Below are 12,019 nucleotides of genomic sequence, written 5' to 3' on the forward strand. Positions count from 1 at the left end.
TGTATTTATAAAGCCCTTTTTACATCAGCAGATGTCACAAAGTGCTATACAGAAACCCAGCATAAAAACCCAAACAGTAAGCAATGCAGATGTAGAGGCAATGTCAGAGATGAACAATCCTTTAGAATTAATACATTTTACGTTCCTACATTTCTATGGTAAACACGGCCATATGCGACTAGAGTGCCGACGTCACTTCCGTGCTTACAGCGTTCCAAGTGTGCAACTGCAGCCCGCTGCATTTAGACAGTGTTCTTCCCTCACAGTTGTTAATTGAACTGCGGGAAAACAGACCAGACAGGCGGGGGCGAAGGACACTCCCCTGCTAGTACAGCAGGCGGGAGCAACACTTAGCACATGGTTTCGTCCCCAACCCCCGTCTGCCGTGTACCAGAGAGAACCGTATCCGACAGGCGGGGACGAAGGACACTGTACCTGTCGCCCCTGCCTCCCACTAGCGCGAGAGGCTGGGGCGACACCGTGTGCTAACTAGTTAGCAAGCAAGCTAGCATACGGTGTTGCTAACAGCCGATAAAGCCCACAGAAGAGGCGGGGCGGAAACGGTAGCAAGTACACACCCGTAGTGCCCCTCACCTCCACATACCTGTGTGTACTAGCTATGGTTAGCTACCCTTTCCACCCCCGCCTCTTCTGTGGGGTTTATCTGTGGTTGGAATCCAACATTATGGTGCATTCCCGCCATCTACTGTACTGGAGCGCCCCTGCTTCACGTACTGGAGTCCTAGCTTAAAAATGTACCAATAGAAGAATAAAGTAGTCGGTTCCTGCAGATGCAGAAACGCCCTGAATTGCGGCCTGCAGTTGCACCCTTCTCTTCAAGTTTGACACCTCAGTTCGGCTAGCAAGAGTAAGCAACACCAGTGGTGAAAAAAGTACCCGGTTATCATACTTGAGTAAAAGTAAAGATACCTTAATAGAAAATGACCCAAGTAAAAGTCAACCAGTAAAATACAACTTGTGTAAAAGTCTGAAAGTATTTGGTTTTTAATATACTTGAGTATCAAAAGTGAATGGAATTGCTTAAACGTACTTAAGTATCAAAAGTAAAAGTGTAAACCATTTCAAATTCCTTATATTAAGCAAACCAGATGGCACAATTTTCGTGTTTATTTTTTATTGATGGGTAGTCAGGGGCACACTCTAACACTCAAACATAATTTACAAACAAAGCATTTGTGTTTAGTGAGTCTGCCAATTCAGAGGCAGTAGGGATGACCAGGGATGTTTTCTTGATAAGTGTGTGAATTGGACCATTTATCAAGTATTTTTGGGTTTCAGAGAAAATGTTTGGAATAAAAAGTACATTATTTCATTTAGGAATGTAGTGAAGTAAAAGTAGGCAACATTTTAAAAAGTAAAGTACAAGTATACCAAAAAACGACTTAAGTGGTACTTTAAAGTTTTTTTTACACAACTGAGCAAGACCTAGAAAGAATAAGACCTCAGGGATTTTCCTTAAAAATTTAAGTCCTACAATGAATAGGGTGAAAAGTAATACAAACCTTCAAAATTGGTAAAATTTTATGAGGAAAAGTAAGCAGACTTAAAATTTTGTTAAACAATATGAAAAAATGAATAAAGTTAATCGCCTTTATAGCTCAAATATTATTATAACATTGATATTGTTAACAGCATTAAAAGTAATGATTACTAGATAGGTAACAGTAATACAAATAACAAAACATTAATGATAATATTAATAATAGTAATAACAATATGAATAATCATCCCATACTTAATTAGCCCATTCGTATTGCACATTGTTCAGTAAGTTTTTCACATTGAACATACAAGTATTTACACCATTTAATGTACATTCTGTCATTGTTAAAGTGGAGTCCATTCTACTCAGGAGCACTTCGAGTTTTAAATCCGCAGAGTTTACATCCATAGGAGTGTTGATGCTCATTTGGCAGCCCTTACAGAGTGGCCCATCAACTTTAAAAAATATATTGGATTTCAAATTGGACATGTATAGCTATTGCACCATACAAAACGATCTGTACGTTGTTTCACAGTAAAAGCTCCTCTGGGTGTAAACTCTGTGTATTTGGAAACTAGAAGTGCTCCTGCATAGAATGGATCCCCTTTTGCTGTGTATGTATAATATGAAAAACGATTGGATTAAAGTGAACAAATAAATCATAATATACATGATTCTTTGAATGATAACTAGTATAAAATATCGATAAGTGTACATTTTCCATAATTTTCGACCTAATTGTTCATTTACAAAGTAAACAGGACGGAACTCTTATTCCGAAGGATTCCAAAAATCCATGAACCGGAAGTACTTATTTATTCTTGCCTGCTTCACAGCGGTACATTTGACAACAAGCCCTAGCTAGCTACGTGTATTTCAGGAAGATATTTTGTTCCCGATAATCTTCAAACAATGACTAAATTACAATATCTGAACGTGTATCTAACTGAGCGTTTGATGCAAGCTGCCGAGGAGATACTTGGAGTGGTCGGAGACACGATCTCCGAATACCAGGAAGAAATAACCCGGACAAAGAGAGAGAACCAATACCTGAAACGACACTTGATCACACCGGGTATGTAGCCATCTAGACTACTGTACTCTTCTTATTTACACGTACACGTTGTATTCTACACTATTTGACTCTGTAGGGCAGAGAGACGGCGAATACCTAACGTAGCAGGCGTAAAGAGACGCCTGGGCGGAGGTTTGTTTTTTAGGGGAAACGGCCGTTAGGTTAAACACTGAAAACCGGAAACAACCGATTGTATCTACTCGCGGAGAGTCGTCAATCCCAAACCACCCCAACCAACGCGTTTAGACGGCCCTCGGTGGCGAGGGGATCAATAAACCCATAAAGTTTGGGACACACTGGTGACTGAAATGCAATACATGTTCCACTTTTAAATAATAAAAACGAGCATTTAAATTAATAACACCCCACAGTCGTTTTACAATACTGTATTCCCATAACTCTCGGAAACCCTTCTCCATATCTAGGGTTTCCAGCTATTACATTCCACCCCAGTTGGCTCCACGTGAACTACAATTCCGAAGCTGTGTTTTATTGTTTAGAAACGCCAATCATCGCTTTCAAACACGTTTTCTAAACACATGCTGATATTCCCCTTATCTTTCATATCAGCAATAAATAATATTTCAAATATAGAAACACTTACAGTAGCAGTTTTGCACAGATGCACAGCCTGTGTGCTTCGTTGACGAACCACACTACATCCCCTGTTAGCTTACACACAGGTGTTTGTGTAATGCTAGATAGCTATTTATCACAGGTTGCCACCTATGTCTTATAATTAGGTAGGCCTCTCCATTATTTTGTGTGAACTTGCACTACATGCCACAACAACTGCCATTGAAAGTACTTGAAACAGTACAAATCCAATTAACATTACGTCACTACATGCCGTACATTAGCTAGCTAGTACACACTCGCTAGGCCTACTCTACGCACTCAATGAACAGGTTTTTTTTTGCGAACAGTGTTTGAGTTATATTATTAGACTAAGTTATGACTATCCAATCTACTCATCACAGGAATAGTAGGCTATTTTACAGCCTGTGCTGACAGCCTGTGCCCAAGGAAGCGAAGGTAACCTGCCTAAATGATTACCGCCCTGTAGCACTAACGTCGGTAGCCATGAAGGCTGAAAAGCTCGTCATGGCTCACATCAACAGCATCCTCCCGGATACCGTAGACCCACTCCAATTCACATACCGCCCCAACAGATCCACAGATTACGCAATCGCACTCCACACTGCCCTTTCCCACCTGGACAAAAGAAACACCTATGTGAGAATGCTGTTCATTGACTACAGCTCAGCGTTCAACACCATAGTGCCCACGAAGCTCATCACTAAGCTAAGGACCCTGGGACTAAACACCACCCTCAGCAACTGGATCCTGGACTTCCTGATGGGCCGCCCCCAGGTAGTAAGGGTAGGCAACAACATGTATGCAACGCTGATCCTAAATACTGGGGCGCCTCAGGGGTGTGTACTTAGTCCCCTCCTGTACTCCCTGTTCAGCCATGACTGCGAGGCCAAACACGACTCCAACACCATCATTAAGTTTGCTGACGACACAACAGTGGCAGGCCTGATCACCGACAACGATGAGACAGCCTATTGGAAGGAGGTCAGAGAACTGGCAGTGTGGTGCCAGGACAACAACCTCTCCCTCAATGTGAGCAAGACAAAGGAGCTGATCGTGGACTACAGGAAAAGGCGGGCCGAACAGGCCCCCATTAACATCGACGGGGCTGTAGTGGGTTGAGCGTTTCAAGTTCCTTGGCGTCCACATCACCAATGAACTATCATGGTCCAAACAAACCAAGACAGTTGTGAAGAAGGCACGACAAAACCTTTTCCCCCTCAGACTGAAAAGATTTGTCATGGGTCCCCAAATCCTCAAAAAGTTATACAGCTGCATCATCGAGAGCATCCTGACCGGTTGCATCACCGCCTGGTATGGCAACTGCTCTGCATCTGACCGTAAGGCGCTACAGAGGGTAGTGCGTACAGCCCAGTACATCACTGGGGTCAAGCTTCCTGCCATCCAGGACCTATATAATAGGCGGTGTCAGAGGAAAGCCCATAAAATTGTCAGAGACTCCAGTCACCCAAGTCATAGACTGTTTTCTCTGCTACCGCATGGCAAGCGGTACCGGAGCGCCAAGTCTAGGACCAAAAGGCTCCTTAACAGCTTCTACCCCCAAGCCATAAGACTGCTGCTGAACAATTAATCAAATGGCCACCGGACTATTTACATTGACACCCCCATTTGTTTTGTACACTGCTGCTACTCGCTGTTTATTGTCTATGCATAGTCACTTCACCCCTACCTACGTGTACAAATTACCTCAGCTAACCTGTACCCCCGCACACTGACTCAGTACTGGTACCCCTTGTATATGGCCTTGTTATTGTTATGTTATTGTGTTACTTTTTATTATTTTTTCCTTTAGTTTATTTGGTAAATATTCTCAACTCTTCTTGAACTGCACTGTTGGTTAATGGCTTGCAAGTAAGCATTTCACAGTAAGGTCTATACTTGTTGTATTCTGCGCATGTGACAGTTTGATTTGAAATGTGATAACACATGGAATACTTTATTATAGCGGTTTATTTTTATGGTGAAAAATTAGCTTCCTTGGCTCGGTCGAAGTGGTTATCGAAGTACCTAATTAGCCCCTACGCCATCCATAAATTTCACTCCCTCTGCTTTGGGAGATGTGTGCATATGGCAGTGGCACAGGTGAATGCGCAAATAGAGGAGTGGGGAAAGGGGTGATCTTGGATTCAGCCAGAGACAGCTATTACATTAACAGAACAAGCTAGCTAACACAATGTTGGTCTTATCAATCAAGCGTGAACAGTTGTCATTGCTTTCATTGATGTCATTTATTGTCTTCTTTCCACCAGCTCCTCAGCCCATTGTCTCTTGGGTCTCGGAGCAGCAAACTCCCCCTGAGCAACAGCACTGTGAGCAGGAGTGGAGCCCCAGTCTGGGGCAGGAGGACACAGAGCCCACACAGATTAAACAGGAACAGGGTGAACTCAGGACCCGTCAGGAGGTAGAGCAGATTCAAGGGCCGGTGGCTGATACCAAAGAAGACTCCATAATCATTCCTCCCTGTGTGAAAAGTGACTGTGATCAGGAGCCACCTCAGCCCACACATCTTCTCCAAACTGTGGAGAACAGAGAGAGAGACTCTCTATTGACCAACACAACTGAACAGATCAAAACAGAACCTGATGGAGAGGGCTATGGAGTATCACTATCAGAACCAACCAGTGACTCCCCTCAGTCTCAGCCTCTCTCTGCAGTAAATCCAGACTGTTCTAGAACACAGAGTGAGAACACTGACAGTGTTACTGATGTTTCGAGAGATCCAGAAAGGAGACCAGAGGACACACAGACACACTCATGTACTCAGTGTGGAGCCGTGTTCTGTGAGCTTTCCCAACTGGAGGCACACATGCTATCCCACACAGTACCACACAGTGGTGGCACTAGTCACAGGCAAATCCTCTGCACAGTCTGTTGGAAGTCATTCACCTCTACCAGTTACCTCAAGGTCCACATGTGTTCTCACAATAAGGAGAAGCCCTTCCACTGTGGTGTGTGTGGCAAGAGTTTCAGCTACTCAGGGAGGTTAAAGGAGCACCAGCGCATCCACACTGGAGAGAGACCGTACCGTTGCCACGTGTGTGGTAAACGCTTCAACCAGTCAGTCCATCTGAAGACCCACCTGAGGGTCCACACGGGGGAGAAACCCTACTCCTGTCCTGTCTGTGGGAAAGGATTCAGTCAGTCCAGCCATATCAAGGGACACCTCAGAACTCACACTGAGGGAGGTAGAAGAAAAATGCCTTGGAGTGGAAAGAGCCCATGAGAGATTAGACCGTCTTCTATTCTCAAAGTAGCCAGTGTTTGGAAAGAGAATGAGAGACATTCCTTCTCTTCAATGCTACTAATTCTACATATTATTGTAACACTAGAGGACTATAGCATGTGTGATGTTTTGCAGACTGTAACTGAGCCACCTCATGTCTGCATTGATTCGAGAGTTGCTTAATAACATGCTATGAAAATACTTGTGCCTCATGTATCACTAGGTTACACTAACTATGTTAAGAGAGAAATATATTGTTAATTTTGGTTAGATCCCCCATTTTTTTCCTGAAGTGCTCAGTGGGATAATGGTTACAGCATTTTTTTTAACCAATGTTGTAAAACCATGTTTGAACACTAGATGGCATTCTTGAGTTCTCTCACCCAGGAACACAGAGGTCAGTCTTATTATGACTGAGGAAGTCCATTAGACCAATATGATCCCTGTTTTTATTTTACACACCCTAGAGTTTATTTCATTGAAACTGACAGAGAAAGGTGTAAGGTATACATAGGGTTTTCTACTGTGCACAAGTTTACCTCAAGTTCTTTCATTATGTCAATTTATCATTCGTCAGAGTAGGCTAAACTAGTCTAGTATGTGAATCGATGTACAGTGTTTATTTTTATGGTAGGTCTAACTAGGAGCTACTTCTGAGCTGACTAACTGTTAGAGGTCGCCCTCTAGTGTGGAAAAAGGGGGGGGGGGGGGGGGGGGGGGGGGGGGATAAAGACGAGATTTGAAAAATAAAGTTGGATCAAATCAGGGAACACTGCCCTCTCTCATTGAAGCCACGAAGTTCAAGGCCGACCGCAGTACTGCTGGCATTGTTTGCCGAATACAGGATCCCCGGAAAATGTCAATCTTCGTGTAAATACAAATTAGAAGACAATCGTGGAACCAATAATTGCTTCTGGTACACCAGATGTATGTCATTGAAACGATAAAAAAAAAAAAAAAAAAATCCACACAGAAGTTAAGGATAACTTAGTGGCTAATGGCAGCCTGCAGTACCCCGGTCGGCATTTAACTTGAGATACTCTGAGGGGCAGCACTGAGCTGGGACACTCTTTTCACGAGGTGTCCAGCTGCGACGTCGTCCTTCAGGGTCTCTGCTACCACCTACTGATATGTCATCTCTCAGTGCAGTGCATCTCTCTGGAAAAGTGGGGGTTTCAAAAGGAGTGGACGTTTTTCGAAAGCAACCATATAATTAGAGGCCAGTCTGACATACTGTGGAGTTTGAAATGAAATGTTTGCTAATATGGCCGTTAATGGGGCAATTGATGGCTGCAACCACCAGACTAGTAATAGTAGTTTAAAATATAATACTACTTTATAAAAAACAGTGGTGCACATTTATAAATGTATCGTTCTATTTATTGTTATTGCATCAATTCAGGCAATTTATCATATGGATTTTTGTTCATATAGCCGACTTTACCATATTATCCTGGAGGCATACTTACACTCCCAGTCTCACTGTACAGTCCCTTAATTTGCGTGAATGATCTATCAACTTTAAACAATGCAAAAATCGAATACAAAATCATTTGTTTAGCATCTTTCTATTCTGTTGCGGCATGGGAAATGCACCGGTGTAGTATGGACATGCCTGCCGAGCTGAGACCTGCCCGTGGTACCCAGTAAAGCTTCCTATTGGGTATATGAACGTGTCGCTGGCGGTAGCTAGCGTGGCCATTTTTATCACACAGTCTACTCAAATTGGGAGGGCATGAACAACAACGACTGTGCCCTTGATCCCGCTTGACAAGCACTACTGCCAGGCAGCGGCGTGGGACGTAGCTACCTAGTATCAGGGTGATGCATGAAGCAACAGTACGTCCATCAACCGTACTTTTAATTAAGCAATAAGGCACAAAAGGCAGTGCTGTATCGAATACAGGGTGTGTTCGTAAATTCACTCTGGAGTGCCAGAATGTGCTCAGAGTGCGCTCTGGCGTTCGTAAATTCAGAGCGTTTCTCGGAGCGTTCAGAGCGCGCACTGGAGTAGGGATGATCCAAGCATTCTGACCACACAACGGCAGTCAAGCTCTCAAGCTAACTGGCTAACGTTGGCTTGCTAGCTACTTAAAGACACAAATGAGCAGTGGTGGAAAACGTACCCAATTTTCATGCTTGAGTAAAAGTAAAGATGCCTTTAAAAGAAAATGACTCAAATGTAAAAGTCACCCAGTAAAATAAAACTTGAGTAAAAGTATTTGTTTTTAAATGTACTTAAGTATCAAAAGTATAAATCATGTACAATGTCTTATATTAAGCAAACCAGATGACACGATTTTTCTTTTCTTTAAAACATTTTTACAGATAGCCAGGGTCACAGTTCAACACTCAGACATAATTTACAAACTAAGCATTTGTGTTGTGTGAGTCCGCCAGATCAGAGGCAGTAGGGATGACCAGGGATGTTCTCTTGACGTGTGTGAATTAGACAATTTTCCTGTCCAACTAAGCATTCAAAATGTAATGACTACTTTTGGGTGTCAGGGAAAATGTAAGGACTAAAAAGTACATTATTTTCTTTAGGAATGTAGTGGAGTAAAAAATGTCAAAAATATAAATTGTAAGTAGAGTCCCAAAAAACGAGTATGTAAAAGTATTTTTACTTAAGTACTTTACACCACTGCAAATGAGAGAACACCTCACCCTGGCAGAGCTGGTTAGGCTGTGTTCATGTTATCCAGAGTGTTGGTGACTAACTGTTGCTGGCAACAATTTAAATAGTAGGGCACGCTTTTTTGGTGATGTTTACCGACAACGGCCATATTCAACAGGTGTTGAGCGTTTGTAAATTCATCTGTTTTTCTGCGCTCTGGCACACTCAGGCGAGTGCTCTGAAATCTGAGTAGATAGCCAGAGCGACTTCACGCACGTGCCCACAGTCACAGGTAAATGGCGCTGTTCGGCCCGATGCAATAATGCTAACCCTACCCTGGGAGTATTCATGATACAGCACTGTCTCACGTGCCTTAATGCTTTTATAAAACTGTTACCAGCATCTTAAAATCACAATGAATTACATATTTTCATTAACTAAGTCAATTCATATAATTTCATTCTTCCAACAGAAGATATAGTCCTGACAAAAATCTGGTTATTTTCATCATGTTGCTACAGATATGATGCAGTTAAATATTTTTGCATAGTTGCTATACAAATGGATTGGTCTTCCATTCTAAACTAAATGGTTGCTATGCACGCTGGTTAATGTTCTTCCCGGTAGCTAGCCAAATTCAACTAAGGGTGTGTTTGTAAATTCAATCTGGAGTGCAAGAGGGCACTCTTGGCATTGAGAGAACACCTCACTCTGACCATTTTACTTGCCCTTGCAGAGCTGGTTAGTCTGTTTTTATGTTATCCAGAGCATTGGTGACTAACTGTGCTGCTGGCAACCATTTAATTAAGCTTTGAGCGTTCGTTATTCTGCAATCTGGCACACTCAGATGTGAGTGCTCTGAAATCAGAGTAGATGGCCAGAGTGAATTTACGAACGCACCCTAACTCAGTCACGTCAAACATTGAACCTGGAATGACAGTATATTAGCTGCATTTTCATTTGTTTGATCTTTTTTTCTATTGGCATTTATTTGGATATTTCTATGATAATGTTAGAAAAGTGATTTAGATTGGCTCAAAGAGTTGTCTAGTCTGGGCACCGCTCACTGTGTGGTAGGTACTACAGAGATTGAAATTCAGAAGTTGGACAGGCAGACAGTGAGGCTTATAAATGAACCCCTGATGTACCAAACTAAATGCTGGGCTAGAAGCAAGGTGAAATAATGTGCGCGTTGAGAGAAATATACAAGAGATGATTCAGACAGGAACATGATATTCTTATGGAGGCGCAGTGATAATTTTCAGATGGAACTGTTAGCAAGCAATGGCATAGGTGTGGTGTCTGTGACGGCCAATACAGCACAGCTTGGAACGCTGCTTGTCCAATTAGCATCCAGGATCCAAACAACCAGTTGAATAATTAAGCAATAAGGCCAGAGGAGGTGTGATATATGGCCAATATAACGCAGCTAAGGGCTGTTCTTAAGCACAATGAAATGCGGAGTGCCTGGATTACAGCCCTTAGCTGTGGCATATTGGCAATATAACAAACTCCTGAGGTGCCTTGTTGCTATTTTATACCATGGCATTATTGAATACTCGTTTCTGATTGGCTTGAAGGGCATTCTAGTGTGCATTATTTTGCTATAACGCAAGGACCTGTATATCAGCAAGGTAGAATTCAATGGCTAAACTAGCAAGTATGTTTCTTTGGTTACCAAGGCAACTACTGTAGCCATCTATACTGAACAAAAATATATAAATGCAACATGCAACAATTTCAAAGATTTTACTGAATTACACTTCATAGAAGGAAATCAGTCAATTTAAATAAATTAATTAGTCCCTAATTTATGGATTTCACATGACTGGGCAGGGGCATAGCCATGGGAGGGCACCCACTGGGAAGCCAGGCTCAGGCAATCGGAATTAGTTTTTCCCCACAAAAGGGCTTTATTACAGATAGAAATACTCCTCAGCACACCCCTCCTCAGACAATCCCACAGGGGAAGAAGCCTGGATGTCGGCTGTGGAGGTCCTGGGCTGAAGTGGTTACACGTGATCTGCGGTTGTGAGGCCAGTTGGACGTACTGCCAAATTCTCTGAAACGATGTTGGAGGTGGCTTATGGTAGGGAAATAACATTAAATTCTCTGGCGGATATTCCTGTAGTCAGCATGTCAATTGCACACTCCCTCAAAACTTGAGACATCTGTGGCAGTGTGTTGTGTGACAAAACTGCACATTTTAGAGTGGCCTTTTATTGTCCCCAGCACAAGATGCACCTGTGTAATGTCCATGCTAATTTAATCAGCTTCTTGATATGCCACACCTGTCTGGTGGATAAACTGGCCACTTTAATAAATGGGGCTCCCGAGTGGCGCAGCTGTCTAAGGCACTGCATCTCAGTGCTAGAGGTGTCACTACAGACCCTGGTTCGATTCCAGGCTGTATCACAACCGGCTGTGATTGGGAGTCCCAGAGGGCGGTGCACAATTGGCCTAGCATCGTCCGGGTTATGGTTTGGTCAGGGTAGGCCTGACCAAACTCTATCTTAGTCTATGCCCCTCTGACATTGCTCGTCCATATATTTTATATATTCTTAATTCCATTCCTTTACTTAGATTTGTATGTATTGGGTATATGTTATGAAATTGTTAGATATTACTGCACTGTCGGAGCAATAACATATGCTAAACAAGTGTATGTGACCAATAAGATTTGATTTGAAAGAGATACCTAGTCAGTTGTACAACTGAATGCATTCAACTGAAATGTGTCTTCCGCATTTAACCCAATCCCTCTGAATCAGAGAGGTGCGGGGGGGCTGCCTTAATTGACATCCACATATTCGGCGCCCAGGGAATAGTGGGTTAACTGCCATGCTCAGGGACAGAACGACATAATTATCTTGGAAAAGGAGAAATGCTAAAAATTAGTGAAATAAGCTTTTTGTGCGTATGGAAAATTTCTGGGATCTTTTATTTCAGCTCATGAAACATGGGACCAACACTTAACATGTT

General features: G+C 42.7%; 1 protein-coding gene across 1 annotated transcript; it reads left to right on the forward strand.

Moving 5' to 3' along the window:
• The first annotated feature begins 2,343 nt into the window (after nucleotides 1-2,343).
• Nucleotides 2,344-7,108, forward strand: LOC120044938 (zinc finger protein 180-like). Its single transcript, XM_038989687.1, has 2 exons — nucleotides 2,344-2,579; nucleotides 5,447-7,108. Exons 1-2 carry the CDS (start codon nucleotides 2,417-2,419, stop codon nucleotides 6,418-6,420), a joined length of 1,137 nt encoding a protein of 378 aa, XP_038845615.1. The 5' UTR covers nucleotides 2,344-2,416; the 3' UTR covers nucleotides 6,421-7,108.
• Nucleotides 7,109-12,019: the final 4,911 nt, after the last annotated feature.

The sequence above is a fragment of the Salvelinus namaycush genome, chromosome 3 (assembly GCF_016432855.1).
Source record: "Salvelinus namaycush isolate Seneca chromosome 3, SaNama_1.0, whole genome shotgun sequence".
Taxonomy (NCBI): domain Eukaryota; kingdom Metazoa; phylum Chordata; class Actinopteri; order Salmoniformes; family Salmonidae; genus Salvelinus; species Salvelinus namaycush.

Coding starts and splice junctions, on each gene's coding strand:
- LOC120044938 (XM_038989687.1), top strand. CDS start 2,417: ATGACTAAATTACAATATCTGAACGTGTATCTAACTGAGCGTTTGATG. Junction 2,580..5,446: donor ACGACACTTGATCACACCGG/GTATGTAGCCAT, acceptor TCTTTCCACCAG/CTCCTCAGCCCATTGTCTCT.